Below are 12,350 nucleotides of genomic sequence, written 5' to 3' on the forward strand. Positions count from 1 at the left end.
TACTGATAAGGGTTGTAAAATTGAAGGGATACTGCTGAGAAAGAAATTACATGAAATATAGCTTACAGAATAGTTTCAACAAAGTTAAGGAACACATTACACAAACAGAAACAGATGATAATCAAAATGATCTTGGCATTAATGAAGACAATAAATAATAACTAAACACATTTAAAAAATAAGTGTCGATGACAAATGGGTCAAAATATGTAATGAAATGCACAAAAAGAATCTGGAATTCTAAGATTTTAATAATTTGATAAAATTAGTTTTTAGTTTATTAGGAACTACAACTTCTATAGAAAGAATATTTCCACTTGTGAATTTTGCTGCGGACAAAAGAGAAATTGAAATTAAATATTGAAGACATGAAAGCAATGCTAATTATAAAGCAAAACTGCAACTCAATGTAATAGGTTTTATGATAAAATCGTGAGTGACCAGAACTTATTTTAAGTTCGTCTGAAAAATGTGTTTGGTTCTAGGGAACGGTCTTCATTAACCTAACTATTGAATTTGTTATTAGATTTTCAGAAAGAAAATCTTTTAAGAGAAATTTTTTTTTTTTTTTTACACCACCAAATTAATATCGGTAATAATTATGAACTAACACATTGTTGATAATGCCCATCTATATTTCTTGATGAAATTTTAATGAGGAAGGACCTGTATGTATTGGTTGTGGCTCCCTGTCCCATTTTTGTATAAAAAAAATAGTCAGTCTATCTCTATCATAGTATTGTGTATAAGAATAATTGTGGCTTTATAGGTAAGATAAAACCATATTTTTTGAAAAGGTGAATGATTTTCTTGTTTTGCTCTACACATTAAAATTTTCAAGAATTTTGGTGTTTTAATGTGTTCCACTGGAGTGCATTACAATATAAACAGTTTTTGAAAAGAGAATTTTGTGTACAGATTGAGATTTTAAAATGTTTTCCTCTTTCGATATTTGTTCAAAAAAATTTTGTAAATTTATTATCCATTTTGAATGTTGCCCCAGGAAGACTGTTATGCACTGTTGAAAAGTGCTTGCTTTTATATATTTTTGTGGTAAATAAAATGGAATTTTTATGTTGAAAGACAGTTTTATACAGTCAGGGCTCTTTAATCTGATCAAAATGCTCAACCCAATTATGTATATTATATATCAATCATTAACTGCTTGAAGGATGTAGTTTACCTATTTTCTGCAATGTCTTTAAATTTTTTGATTTCCACAATACACCAAATAGCCCCATAAGATATTGAGTGACAGAAATTCCTTACAGATAAGTTTTTTTAAACAATGTAAATGAAAATATTGAGTTGATAAGATGTTATAGAATTTTTCTAGACTTCAATTGTTGCTCCAAGTCCCAACTTAGTCCATTAGCCATTTTTTAATAATTTCAGAAGTTATCTATAACATTTTGTTAGTGTAATGCAATTGTTAAACTGCTTCATTCTGAACTGAAGAACTAGAGTGAAATATGTTCCTCCATTTACAATGTTAAAAACTTTGTAACAAGTTTTGGGAAAGTAAAATCTCCTTAATAAATAACATTTGCAGATCAGGGTAGAATATTTTAAACTTATTTATCTAGGTCTTACAAATTAAAACTGACTGGGATTGTTTTTTTTTTAATTTTAAGTTTAATTCTTAATTTTTGTATTTTACTCTTACTTGTTAATTAACAAGTAAAAGAAAGCAGGTTTGATAGATAAACTTTAATTTTATTTTTTGACTAGCGACATGTGGCCTACATTTTGAATATTTAACTTGCTGTATATAGTTAGACAAAATAGACATACTTTTTTAAGTAGGGCTATTAACCTCCTCCCCCGTCCAGTGTAGACGTCATTTATGGACAAGCCCTTAACGAGAAAGTTAGGTCTTTGGTATTAACTTCCGTTTTATAAACAAAAACACTTTTCATTGGCAAGATTATCGTTATTAAAATCCTTCAAATAGTTATTTAATCGACTTTCTAAAATGATATCACTTTGCACATTCCTTATATAGATGTTAACCGTAGCTACAAATACAGTACAATTACTCACCAATCAATTCTATATAATTCGCTCCATGTTGATTTAAAAAGATAATACAACCGATCTAACTTTCAAAAATTCTTTCTTACTAGTTATTTTCGCGGTCAATCGTAAGAGAAGATATTATACGAAACGCGAAGAATTTTTGGAGATAGAAATAGAGACGAACGGGATAAGGAAGGAATTGAATTTTATTCTTTACAAGGCTAGAAGTCAAAACGTGTGTAAATTCTCTCTCCGTTATTTTCAGTACAGCGGCATTTACGGGTGGAACTTGACGGTGATCTCTTCTACGTGCATGTTTGTGGTCAGGAATTCTTCTACTGTCTCGAAAGGAAGAGGACGGTCGAAGGGGAAACCCATAGACTTTTTGTCGGGATATTTGTCATCCTTGGCTCCACAATAACTAACTGCATCCGAACAGATGGATTTATCTCCTGCTCCGTCCACTACCTGGAATGGAACGAATTACGGATTAGTTGATTCGAGAAAAACAGTAGTTGCGTCATTCATTGTCACTCACCTTATCTTGATCTCTGTCTGTCAGCATAACGAATAAATAGAAGACCATGCCTTTAGCGTTTCCCTTGGGCACTAGCAGATGCTGGGGCCAACCGCAACTACAGTATTCTGTACGGTCCTCGGTGATACCGTCACCTCTCTCTAGCTCTTCGAATGTGTATTCTCGAGATAAGGCCACGCTGGAGTCGACTGAATTCCTCACGACAGTGTTGATGCCGGGTGTCACTGCAATTCTCGGAGATTATGTAACCATTTTTATTTAGAACAGATTTATCACGCAAGTTACTTACATTCGGTCTTGAACTTGTCCATTTCGATGCATAATCGACGAAGTATGTTGGGTGGAATAACATTACCTAATTCGTCATATTTGGGTGCTAAAAAGATACGAACTGTTGCTTCTTTCTTGGCTGGCAGAGTACTCTGCACGTGGATGGTGTAAGAGAAGTGCTCGTGGTCTAAATGTTGGTAACGTGCCTGTAGAAAAAAAGCTATCACTGTGTGCTATTATCCTCTTGCTGGACACAGAAAGTAAACGGTTTTTACCTTATAGGAACCATCGGATCCGAAGACAAAACCGTGTGACAGCTCCAACTCATCTCTCACCATGAATGTATCGATGACGTTAGGAATTCTGGCATTGACTCGGATATCGGTTACTTCTACTCCTGGGAAGCTCAGCTGCTCAGAAAAAAATGGGATAGAATTAAAAAGTCATCAGAATAATCTAGATATTCTGAAACTTACCTGTTCTTTGGTGTAAATAGGTAATGTAGCTTTATATTCTTGAAAGATGTTGTCAATAAATCTGTGCCAACGATAGAAAATAGGATCTCTCAAGGAAGTAGAAGTATCACTCATTACTCCTAGAGTTTCCTGCCGGTAGAACAGAAAAAAATTAATATTTTTGTTTATCGAATATTCTTGAGTTATCGATAGTTTGCGGTGTTAAACGTACTCTGAATCTTCCATCGGGATCGTGGATACGGGCCATCATTACATGGCCCATGTTGTGCAGGCTACCGTAGAAAACTCGATTCTTTGATTCGTAACTAGATTCAATGATGTCGCCCAAGATGTCAGCGCCGTGTTCTTCGTTCAAAGCTATTTCCTTGTTTTCTGAGTCGACGATGTGGCCCAAGTGAATAGCATCCATAATTCTTTCACGCCATCTTTCCATTTCCTGAACGTCAACGTCCTTCAAATCAGACAATTTAAGGCCAGCAGGTCGAGCTGCATAATATCGTCCACTAGATAAATGAGAGAGGTGAGGAGCATAACCTTCTAACTCTTCATCGAAATTGTGGAAGGGTATCATTCGTTGTAGGCCATTAGATAATCGTTCGCAATCGTATCTTGGAGAAGATAAAAAAAATAAGTTCCTGCCAAGCCTTAAAATTAAATATTTGTTAAGTAACATACCTAGCACACATCTGTTGATGCATATAATAAAATAGTTCTCCCTTTCGATCTTTCTCTTTGCCAAAATATGAGGCGTTCCATGTAGCAGGATAGACCAGATGCCAGTGCCAGTGATGGGCATTGATACCAACGTCTTCTCGGTAATAAGCAAGGTTATATTCTGGATCCAAGATATTTCCAGTTTCTTTAACGTCTACCACAATAGCGGACTGAAACCATTATAGGTATTAGCTTTGCTGAGGAATTATGTAAAATAAGGGTCGTTCACGTTATCGCTAACGACTTCCCCAAGGAAACAATCGATTAATTTGGGTTTGATAAATTCATAAGGGTTGTCTGGGAGTCGATGGACAAATTTATTATTATTTTAAAATATGATAACAATAATATATCAATTGTTATATATTACCTTTAAGTTAAATTTTGTTGAAATAAAACATCCTATTTTGAATTTTGATTTATGTTTAATGAAAAAAAATTACTGGAAAAATATTAATTCTTATTTGAAATTTTATCATCTTTGCAGTTTATCCTTACTTTGTATCAATATAAAAACGATTCTGTGAATTAAATCTAGTTTTAAGGAGTCGACAAAGAAATTATGTGGGAACACTTAATGTAGAAAAAGATAGAGGAACTCACCTCGTCGCCCGCATGTTTAGTAGAAGCCTTTGTGATGATCTCGGCCAAGGTTTCAGAAGACACGAATCGCTCCGGAAAGATTTGCTGGATAGGAGGCACGCTTAAGCCTTTACAGTCGGGTCTGTAGAGAATTGCCACTTCGGCAGCAAAGGCAAATAGACCTTCATTAACAAAGGTACGAGCCTGTTCGGCCAGGTGCACGAAGTCGTCGAAGTCCTTGGCCTCTAACAACGGATTAAAGCTTTAAACAGGCTCATACAGCCTTTCTTCTGGAAGTCTGATTCGATAAAAACGAAGATACTTACCGTAGAATATTTCGTAGACGTGACGAGCATCTTCTAGGTGGTCGGGATGGAAGCAGGAGAAAATCTCTCCAGGTCGGACAGTGAGAGCCAAATTGGCCAACCGAGGGTCTCTCTGGTCATGGGGCACTCCTCCGTCTATAGTGGCCAAACTCAGGTGCTTGAACAATTTCAAGATTCGAATCTGCTTCTCGTGAAGGACCATGATGCTGCACCGGGCGACGAACGGACGACCTGAATTCTCCGGGCGACTAGTCGCGCCCCCGACTTGTATGGCCTTTTATAGAAGGAGGGAAGGGTGGCGACTGTTCCGTGGAATTGTTTTGATCCGAATATAGAACGGGAGCTAAAATCCAACCTCTCCGGAAGGAAGATCTCGAATTAGATTCGAAACGGAAATGACGAAATAGATCCGTGGCAATTCGGAGAAATGTTTTCATTTAATCAAGACTATTTGGAGAATGAACCCCCTTACAAGCTCGATCTTAGCTCTTATCTATTACTTCCTCCTTCCGACAACTCTCTTCCCAGTGTACTCTTGCTGTCATTCGTGACTCCTTTTCTGCTTTCGTTAATTGGTTTAGAACAGATCTATTTCTAAATCCAATTCTTTTTAAAGCGCTTTAATTAACAAAATTATCTAAACACTTATCAATGAAATGTTATAAATCTATTTATACTTCGATTCATCAATCTTAAACTCTTTTCGTCCTCTGGCTTTAGAGATTATTACTTTTTGCCTAATTATCGTGGGTTCGATCGAGGGGATGGGTGGGACCTGACACGTGTGAGCGAAACTATCCACGGTAATTTCTAAAAGTTCGACTCGGACTTGAATCGATAACGTCAGTTAATAATCTAATCGAAAATTTAAATAGATCAAATGAATCTATTTTCGTTCCTCCTAAAGTTATCTCTGCTGAATTTCATTTCCAGATAAAATACAATCAGAGACTGCCGATTAGTGCTCGATTATCTTCCTGTTTCAAGCGATAATTTGAATTTAAATATAGCCTATATATATATATATATAAATCGGCAATATAAAAATCGATCGTCGAGACGACTGGTAGACAGTGATATCATTTTATTTCATTTTCAAGTCGATACTACTACTAGCACAGCCAGAGAGGCAAGAGGAAGCATTGCATTCTCCTGCTGGACCGGCTACTAATATTCATTCGTTTATATGTAAATGTGAAAAGTAAACTAGTCCGTCTTCGTATAAGTATAAATTTGAATCGTTAAACTGACAAATTTCGTATTTTTGGTAACGTAATAAGATTTTTTTTTCCCTTCGCATCCATTTGAGACTACTGCCTCATAACCATCCAGTCACAGCGGACGACTGAAAGGTAAAGCGTCGTAGTAGCGATAAACCTTGCACGCACACGAATTAAACAGTGCAAGTATGTAGACAGGGCCAGCTGTAGGAACTAGCAAAGCAAGCATGTGCTTTGAGTGGCACATTTTCAGAGAGCATTTTCCAAAAAATAAATAAAATTAGACATGTCAGGTGTTGGAGAACACGTGGATATAAACAAACCTGTAGATCGTCGGTTTGTTTACGTAAGATGACATACTCACACAATCCCATCGGAGTCGATGGAGGAGGAGGTTCTCTTAATGCTTCAACCTGCTAGAAAAGAGACTCGATACGATCGCTAGTGCGAAGGTAAAAGTGGACATTGAGTGAGAAATCTCAATGGTCGTCCAAGTTCTGTTCCCTAAATATTAGGATTATTTTTTTCCTTCTTTTGTTTAATCTGTTTTGAAAACACATAAGTAATCCAGACGTAATTTTTGATATTTTAAGTATGTTTATTAAACAAATCTAACATTGGAATGACGGCTCTTTCTTGGATGATACAATAACAACAAGCTTCGTTTACTTTTCCGACTTATATGTATATAACAGGGAAAGTATCTTCAAATTGATTCTTCGGGTATTTTGCAAATCTCGACGTTTTAAAACCCGCTGAATGTAAAAAAGTTAATAAACAAAAGAAAATTCCAAAATCTAATAGCTCTTCGTTTAATTAGTATGTCTATAAACTCCTTAATTTCTATTTGAAATGCACTTTTCCTATAATGCGACTATACTATTTCTTCATGCTGGTGTGCAATCAAAAAGTAAGAAAAATGATTTTTCTTTATTAATTCTCAATTTTTAATATTTCAGATCTAACACGATTTTCTTGTAGCATTATAAATTCGTTTTGAATTTTATTAAACAAATAAAACGCAAAATCCTTGTTACGCTGTATCCCCTACTATGTCGACATTATAACGGCTCAGGGCCGGATAGCCTTGATAAGGCCCTAAGCTATTTGAAATATGGGCCCCTTTATAAGTCCAAATATTATATGTCAGCGCCAAATATGATTTTCGGTTACCTAAACTGAGATACAATTAAGAAGTATATAGATAGTGAAATAATAAATCTTTAACTTAAAATTGGGTGAAGAGTATGGGACGTTCCGGACGTGCGGCATTGGGACAAATAATGCTGCAGTATATTTAAGTATATATGACAATTGCTCACTCGGACAATTTTTTGGGAGCCCTAAGTTATAGCTTGTGTAGCTTATACGTAAATCCTGCACTGTAACGGCCTATAAGTTTAAAATCCGATCTTTCGAAAATTTTCGGCCATCATGCGAAACAGATTCTCTAAACTCTGCATCTTGTCCTTGATTGGGTATACGTTCTATTAAAAGTAACTTTTATTTTAATATTAAAATTAGTTCCAAAACGCATCGTCTTGCTTTCTTGCTCGCATTTGTGTTCACTATTTCTTGAAATTTCTTTTTCCCCTTCACAATTGAAAGAAGATTTGAATTTTTAACCCCGAATCTGATGGTATTTGTTCTAAAAACGTCAGTGTTTTTTTTTTTTTTTTTTTTGTAACTCTTTCCGCCCAGTGGGCACTAAGAGGGCCTCTTATAGCAAGCCCATTATGGGTTCGGCCAGGCCCACAATGGAGCGGCCGGGTGGTGAGGGACGGGGACCGACATATCCGGACGGACCACCCCCCGAAAAATTCCTGGGGATTTTTCGACCCGTCCGGATTCGATCCCGGGTCCCCCAGGGCGGCAGGCTGCTAACCTTGACCGAATCTGATGGTATTTGTTCTAAAAACGTCAGTGTTAACATCCGATCATTGTTCGGCAACTGGGACTGTGTTTTCTAGCCAAATCTGTAACTGCTCCCTATGATTTTGTGGAATTACCAAAATTCCACACATTTTAATTTCTTTTTCAATAATATAATTTAGCGTTAAATTTTTTTATTCGTAATTTTCGAACAAACCGGAAGAGGGCTATAGAAATTGAAGCTTCTGGCACGAGGTGGCGCAACAATCGGCAGAGAAAGTCATCCGATGTCGTTCGGCGGAGATCGTCGAGATGTTCGAGTTCGACGCTTTCTGTCGCTTGCCACCGCGGACAATTGGAATCCGCCGGAGTTCCGAGCTATCTGTGGTCCACTCTTTTCGTTAAACTGCAGAATAACGTGAGTATTGATTGATCACTTCTGGACACGCTGGAACGCAGAAAACCCGAGCTCCGCGCTCCACGTGCTGTAAATGTTTTTCGTGTTTGTGCGCATTCCGACAGCCACTCCTACTCGTGACGTAATTACCTAAATACCGTAACGTTAGCAGTCAAATTCGAACGTCTCGAAATTAACGATAGATATTTTCCCGAATTATTGCAATAAATTTCCAGATCTTGTTATACTAGGTCTTCTTCAAACTTAAAAAAATAACAACAACAAAATAAAAATGCATACGGTTTATTTATTATTCTTTTTCCTTGTTTCATAGATAGAAAAGGAATTAACAATAAAAATGCTTCCATTTTATACAGTTTGATTGGTAAACTTTGTAAGGATATTATAGTCCTGTTAGGTCGTGCTAGTGTTACCACCCGTTCGGTTTTCGCCCGGACAGTCCGGGAATTGACTCGCTATCCGGATAAACTATTAATTTTTGTGAAATTACGACGAAACAAAGTTCTTGCAAATATTGTTATAAATTTACACCATTTGAACAACGAAAGACCTCACACTCGCTGAAACTCAACTGCCATTCCGCCATGCTACTCTGTTTATGCTGATGTGTGACACGCAACCTGCCTCTTGACGTTTTTTTTTTTATTTTTTGCATGTATGTTACTCCCACGCAAGTCCCTAGTCCCTAACTGTAACTGATTTAGAATCAGCATGCACATTATTCTTCACATTGTAAAATGACATTGTGCATGCGTCGGGAACTTCTGTTCGAACAAACCCGACCTGCCGTCCGGGTCAGTGCTTTTGTAAAGGTGGCAACACTAGGTCAGATATCATATCAAGCGTGCACTTGATGCGATAACTAAAAACAATCCTGTAACTGGGGTTTTTTTTCTGTGAGGGAGTAATAGTACCTGGCAGCAATAGGTGTACCTGGTTCGGGTGCATGATATGCATGTGAAAATGTGAGATTTTTAAAATTTTGATATAAATAAAATAAAAAATTGGTTGTATTCGTTGGTAGACCGAATAATTTCGAGGGGCGAGGTCCAAAATGCCGCATAGTTGCAGTCCGGTTTTAAATATTGTATGCTACTACACCGGATTGAACTAAAAAACTTACTTTAAGCCTGTTACCGGTGTGCTTCACTTAAAAAACCGTTACTACCGAAGATAACTGCATCAACAACAAAGATGAAATCGCCCTGTCAACTGCATGGCAAGCACTTGTAAACAAGAACTTAAGATAGCACACAGCCGGTAAAGGAGCGCATGCCTGGATGACGTCACCGATCCAAGCGATAGAATTCGGAATCGTATTCCAGTAGGATTTTATTCGAATTGCATTCGATTAACTGTCGTCAGTTACCTGAGGAAGAACTTAATAGTTCGAAAACGTTAGTAACGGTTTTTTAAGTGAAGCACACCGGTAACAGGCTTAAAGTAAGTTTTTTAGTCCGGTTTTAAAATCACGGTTGCAGTTTTGTTATAGAAAATGAGACTATTTATCAAGTACAAACTTTTATTTGCAATTTTAAGAAATTTTCTTTTATTCATAAAAAAATATTGATTTGTTTTTATGAAGTATGACTTTTGTTTAATAAATGTCTAATTTAAGTTTAATAGAATCGATTTGTTCAAAACAAATATTTTCAATATTGTGATAAAAATCAGTTAAACTAAAGCTCTTTGTAATTTTTCATTACTGATTCTAAAAGTTGTTTTACTAAATTTGTTTGACAGGATTAAAAGTTGTTTTTAAGTAGAAATCAGCCTGTAGTGAAAATTCTGCTTTCATGGTGCTTAGATGGTCTTTTTTACATAAATAATATATTCTAGAACCTGGGTTTAGCAGATACACTCAGACTTGTCTTTGCTTGATTAAGACGGGTGTCCTTTAAAAAATTTTGTTAATTAAAATTTCTTTGAGCTTTTCATTTATTACAGTAAAATATTAATTTTATTAAAGATATATTTATTTAAAAAATAATTTGATTATGTTTTATTTAAACAGATCTTTGATGCTGGAAATGCATTTACTGTAATAAAAGTAAGTAAATTTTTTTTATTGTTTTGGAAGTATGATGTTTTAATGCATAAAATTATTTTTATGTTGATGTGTGCTTAATTAACTTAAAGGCACCTAAATTCAGTGAAGAACACACATTTATTAAATGAACTTTAACCTTTCAACCTTGTTTAAAGGTCATAAACAAGGTTAAACATATAATCTTATTTAAGGTCATATCATAATTTTTATTTGATTCCTTTTTCTAATTATATTTATTTTGTGTATTATCTTTTATTTATTTTAATTCCATTTGTTATTTTATTATTTTTTATTATAATAAATTATCAACCTATTTTTGTTTTATCTTTGTGCATTCGACATTTAATACATTTTAAATCATTCAATAGTATTTGTAATTTAAAAAATTTTATTTTCTGTTCCATTTTTTGCTATAAAAGCAGAACTCGAGGATGACATTAAACAATTATAACACACCTTTTTTGTTGCCGAGATAGTTTTAAATAAAACTAATGCTTTCAACCTATTCTATAGGTCAGCTTCAGGTTGAAATAGATTGAAACATCTGCATTCCATAAGATGGAATACACACATTTAAATTCAAAAATTTGACAATGAAATAAAAACAAGAAAGTAACATAAGAATAATGCCCTAGGGCAGTGTTTCTCAAACTTTTTTGTCTGGTGGCACACTGAAATTATTAAATAAAATTCATGGCACCCCTATTATTATTATTATTTGCTTTTTTTACGGTTAGTAAAGATATGAAAGATGAAAAGTCTTTGAAAAAAAATAAAAGTTTTTTAAAGTAAGTTTATTTCCAAACAACACAAAAATATTCAAAACAAAAGTTATTATTATAAAGGTATCTGCAGATAAAATGAGCTCTGAATTTTTGATGATTTACTAGTGCTAATTGATTCCTTAGCTTTGCTACCAGTAACCACTTCTTGATCATTAGAATCTTCACGTTTTCTTTTTTTAATGAAAAAAATTATTCATGATATTGAACGACATAATTAACTTCAATATTTTATTATAAAATTTAATTACAAGTTAATAATTTATTTGTTCTTGTTGTAAAGAAGAAAAATATTTGTATATGATGCTTTCTCGTTATTGTCTGAACATATAACAATAATAAAAACAACTACTTACTGCATTCAGCGCATTTATATTGCACTTCTACTCGCTGCAGGAACAGAAGAACAGACAACTAGTAACTAGTTCGTTTTTTTTAAATAGTATTTACGTATCGCCAATTACCGAGTCATTGAGACAAGTGGCGATGTAACAAGATTAGTAGAAAAAAACCAATATTCATTTTTTATAATTGTTTTAATTATTTATTTAATTTAATACTTTAATTCCATTATTTTAAGTAATTTTAATTTAATTATTTAAAAATTTCGCGGCACCCTTGTGGCGTACTTGCGGCACCCTAAGGTGCAGCAGCACCCGCTTTGAGAACCACTGCCCTAGGGCGTCACAGTGCTATCCTAAGGGAGTTGTGAGATGATGCCTGCACGCGACGTAATGAGTGAGTGTGCTGTGCACGCATCTCATTACCCTGCTCCTCCATTTCCCCGCTCTTTCGTTTGTTAATCATTCAGTCTTTTGTTTTTGTAGATTACAAGTGTTGATGAATCACTGTTTTGATTTCAAGTGTGTTGTATTTAGATTTACGCTCGTAAAATGGATAACTTCATTCAAATAAATAGAAAATGTGTTGAAGACTCAGGAAAGAATAGTAAAGAAACTGTAGAAAAACAAAAAAAGTACAGAAAATATGATGAACAATATTTAGATTTTGAATTTACCTACGTTAGCAAATGAAATGTGGAACTACCCCAATGTGTTGTTTGTCATAAGGTGCTGGCAGCTG

At 34.9% G+C, this 12,350-nt stretch overlaps 2 protein-coding genes across 2 annotated transcripts in view; one reads left to right on the forward strand and one right to left on the reverse strand.

Annotated features, from left to right (window-relative positions):
- Positions 1-2,207: 2,207 nt before the first annotated feature.
- Positions 2,208-5,185, reverse strand: LOC136980711 (hemocyanin II-like). The gene is made up of 9 exons (XM_067276902.1): positions 4,926-5,185; positions 4,621-4,844; positions 3,979-4,187; positions 3,515-3,911; positions 3,304-3,432; positions 3,103-3,237; positions 2,847-3,033; positions 2,558-2,781; positions 2,208-2,487 (listed from the first exon to the last, which is right to left on the reverse strand). Exons 1-9 carry the CDS (start codon positions 5,125-5,127, stop codon positions 2,296-2,298), a joined length of 1,899 nt encoding a protein of 632 aa, XP_067133003.1. The 5' UTR covers positions 5,128-5,185; the 3' UTR covers positions 2,208-2,295.
- A 1,246-nt stretch (positions 5,186-6,431) lies between these two features.
- TTLL12 (Tubulin tyrosine ligase-like 12) overlaps positions 6,432-12,350 on the forward strand; it is a 28,671-nt gene continuing 22,752 nt past the window's right edge. Inside the window, exons 1-3 of the mRNA XM_067276776.1 lie at positions 6,432-6,491; positions 8,241-8,435; positions 10,450-10,485. Of these exons, the coding sequence (XP_067132877.1) occupies positions 6,432-6,491; positions 8,241-8,435; positions 10,450-10,485 (291 nt within the window). The remainder of the gene's footprint in view (positions 6,492-8,240; positions 8,436-10,449; positions 10,486-12,350) is intronic.

Source organism: Centruroides vittatus, unplaced genomic scaffold (assembly GCF_030686945.1).
Source record: "Centruroides vittatus isolate TY-2023 unplaced genomic scaffold, ASM3068694v2 contig_717, whole genome shotgun sequence".
NCBI lineage: Eukaryota > Metazoa > Arthropoda > Arachnida > Scorpiones > Buthidae > Centruroides > Centruroides vittatus.

Bases quoted from the DNA above. Each gene is read 5' to 3' on its own strand.
- LOC136980711 (XM_067276902.1), bottom strand. From the start codon at position 5,127: ATGGTCCTTCACGAGAAGCAGATTCGAATCTTGAAATTGTTCAAGCAC. The intron at 3,238-3,303 runs GTAAGTTTCAGA...TTTTCTGAGCAG, and splicing joins CTATTTACACCAAAGAACAG to CTGAGCTTCCCAGGAGTAGA. The intron at 2,782-2,846 runs GTAAGTAACTTG...CGAGAATTGCAG, and splicing joins GGACAAGTTCAAGACCGAAT to TGACACCCGGCATCAACACT.